This window comes from Hydra viridissima, unplaced genomic scaffold (assembly GCF_058129835.1).
Source record: "Hydra viridissima isolate aposymbiotic clone 2 unplaced genomic scaffold, HvirCarnegie_v1 scaffold_9, whole genome shotgun sequence".
NCBI classification, from domain to species: Eukaryota; Metazoa; Cnidaria; class Hydrozoa; order Anthoathecata; family Hydridae; genus Hydra; species Hydra viridissima.
In genome coordinates, this window is record NW_028324308.1 from 14998191 (window position 1) to 15001408 (window position 3218).

At 27.7% G+C, this 3218-nt stretch overlaps 1 protein-coding gene across 1 annotated transcript; it reads right to left on the minus strand.

Annotated features, from left to right (window-relative positions):
* Nucleotides 1-1324: 1324 nt before the first annotated feature.
* On the minus strand, nucleotides 1325-2461 carry LOC145185413 (cerberus-like). Its single transcript, XM_090096950.1, has one exon. It carries the CDS (start codon nucleotides 2318-2320, stop codon nucleotides 1874-1876), a length of 447 nt encoding a protein of 148 aa, XP_089953076.1. The 5' UTR covers nucleotides 2321-2461; the 3' UTR covers nucleotides 1325-1873.
* Between the last annotated feature and the right edge of the window lie 757 nt (nucleotides 2462-3218).

The following is a 3218-nucleotide window of genomic DNA, read 5'->3' on the forward strand; positions in this document are numbered from 1 at the left end:
AATATACAAAAATTGGTAAAAAGTTCCACTTTTTGTCTGAAACTGAAATTCTAGAAATTTCTGAACGTAGAAATTTGCAAGTTACTGAATAAAAGCAACATGAGAATAAAAAAACTCGGAAGGATATCTTTTTGCAGCTTTATCATTGTATTTAAAGTCTTATTTTTTGATTTTAATGACAAATCAAAAATATGGGTCGCTATGAACATTTCTACGCATTGCTTTTTTTATTATTAGTTTTTTATTTAAAGTTTAAACTTGATTTTTTTCTAGTTGAACTAAAACCATAAACTTCTTTGAATTGTTATGACAAGTCGCGAAAAACAAGAAGTGAGAATGCTTTAACACTCAAGGGCCTCTTTTCGTGAAGGCTCGGGTTCATTTGGATTCTTTAAAAGTGACCTTCTTTTCATCTTAAATACTACTTTGAATACTGATTTAGAGGCGAATAACATAACATTAACTTCAAGCTTAATTTTCGTCGCTTTCAATGGTTTTTGTGGTTTTCTCTAACATTTGTTATTATGATTATGTAATTATTATAATTATTATAATTATTATAATTGTTATAATTATTATAATTATTGATTATTTTATTTTTCCAGTCAGCGATATCCTAACTTACACATCTTAAAAGTCATTTTCCGCTTTATCTTGTGGTTTTTTTTATGAAATTTACAAGTTCGTTCAAAGATTCAATAGAATTGTTCTTTACTCAAAAAAATTGCAAACAACAATTGCTTATTGAAAGATACAAGTTTCAGTTGTAAGCAACAAATACCAGCTGCCAGCAACAAGAGCCGTTGAAACTTTATCTAAAATTTTTATAAAAAATATAAGTTTCATGCAGAAAATATTTTGATTATCCATCAAGCTACACACTTCGATATAAAGTCCTTTTCTTTATATTGAAGTTTTTTGTTTTTTCTTCATACTGAAGTGAATCTCTATCAAAAAACCGTTTGAAGATCAAAAGCCTTCCAACGATTCTTTGATAATCTTACTAAAGAAAAAAAGTTTAATTTTGAGGATTTTCCCACCATCTCTCAAACAATCTTTGCGAAATGAAAGCTAATTACTCATGGTTTGAGAAAAGGTCATCATCATCGGATGCATTTGTCAAAAAATTTGCAAAAAATATTTATAGAATGCATTTGCAAAAAAAATTTATAGAATGAGTCAGTTAGGATGCAAAAAAAACTTATAGAATGAGTCAGTTAGGATGCAAAAAAAGTAAAACAGGAATTTAAAGATAAAAAAAGGAATCGTTGGATAAAAAAAAAGGATTATTGTATAGTTAATTATATTTTATTAAAAATTTGCTCTTTTAAAAAAATACATTGCTTTTAAAATAAAATCTCACAAGTTTTGGTAACGTTTTTTGTTTTTCGATTGAAAATTTAAAATGTAGAAGAATTATGAAAGTTTAAAATGTAGAAGAATTTATAGTTTAATCAAAAAGAACGACGCAAAATTGGTGAATAAAAGAAAAATAAGAAGAATAGTGAAAACAAATAAATGAATAATAAGAAAATTAAGAAGAAAACGAACGACAGTAAGATAAAAGCACTCTCTTGCGCAAAACGTGGATCGTATTTACATACTTTTTATACATATAAATATAATAAATATTTCTATTCAGCAATACGAATAAATTATTACTCTAATTGTCATATATAAAATTAAAGGAAAATTTAAATAGAAATAAAATTCGTTTAAAATCAGTTTTTTTTTAAAAAAAAATAATTCTTCTTCCGGCAAAACGGAATGCGAATAAATGTTAGAAGTTAAAGAATAATAAAGATAAAAATAATAATAGGCAACAAATAAATAATTACTGATATTAATAAATTAGAAACGTTATATTAAAGTTTTAAATATTGATGCATTTATATCGTTCGCAAGAGCATTCTTTCACTACTTTGGTTTTAATTGGTACAAGTTTTAGTTCGGCATCGTCCTCGTTCGATTCTTTGCAGAGCATTTTAAGTGTCTCTTCAGTTATTTTTGATGGACCACATGCAGCACACTTTGCTTCTTGTTTATTCAGTACATCAAGTGTATTCAAATTACATTTTCCTCCGCAAATTTTATTTTCCACAGATACTGGAAAACAACCTTCTTTCTTGATATACTGCGTATATGTAACACTTTTGCATGGACCCTTGTTAAGAATATCTTGAATCTGATCCATAGTATAAGTGTTTTTCTTTACGTAAAACAAGTCTTCATTACGTATAATAACATCTTTATCAATATTTAAGCATGTGCATATGCTGCAACATAGAAACAGAAAAAAATACATTACTGACCACCTCATCTTTGCAGTGTTTGCTGATTTCACTTTATTCGAAACATGATTATTTAAGGCTCTTATATTACAAGAACTTCCGTAGGAAAGGCGGGACCGGTTTTTGCTTTTTCTTCATCAAGAATTATTAAAAATTAGCTATCTAAATTTTTGTCGGTTTATTGTTCTGCTTATGAATGTATATCCGGAGTCATTTACGCAAAGACTGCTGGACGACTTCTCTTTGCATATTATTCAAGGATTCCAGCGGTATTTTCCTGACATTCTTATGCTATACTAAAATTGACCGATTTCATTTTAAGTGATTTATCACCAAACTGCTAGTTTTGGGAACTTAACTATTGAATATCAAACGTAATATACTATAAATATACTATAAATATACTATAAACAAAGGGTAGCCTAAAAATACTCCGCGCTGGTAAAATTTTGGTCTTAAAATTTAGTTTTAAAGAACCAAAAGTTAAAACGTGGTTTAGGGGCAATTTGTGCATGGGCTCAAAATTTTTTTATCTGCTTAAATTTTTTTTTTTTTTTTATTGCATGACGATAATTAAAAAAAGTAAATAACTTTTAGGCTTATGAAGCTATTAATATGTTTAAAGAGATTCTTTTCTCTTCTACTCTCACTCTTAATCTATAGGAGGTCATTATCGAATGTATCCTTCAACAAAGGATTAATCCTGGTTCCTTTTTTTTAATGAAATATATCGTGCGTCGGCGAAAATATCTTTTAATTCTATTTATATGATTTAATCAGATTTTAAAACTCTACCGTTTCTTGAAATTTTAACACGTAATCTTTATTAATTAAATTTGCACATTGTTTCACAATAAAATGGCTCTTATAAATGCGATTGGCCCAGTGAATTAGACTTGCGATTACAACGGTACATCCGTAAACCGG

Coding starts and splice junctions, on each gene's coding strand:
- LOC145185413 (XM_090096950.1), bottom strand. CDS start 2,320: ATGAGGTGGTCAGTAATGTATTTTTTTCTGTTTCTATGTTGCAGCATA.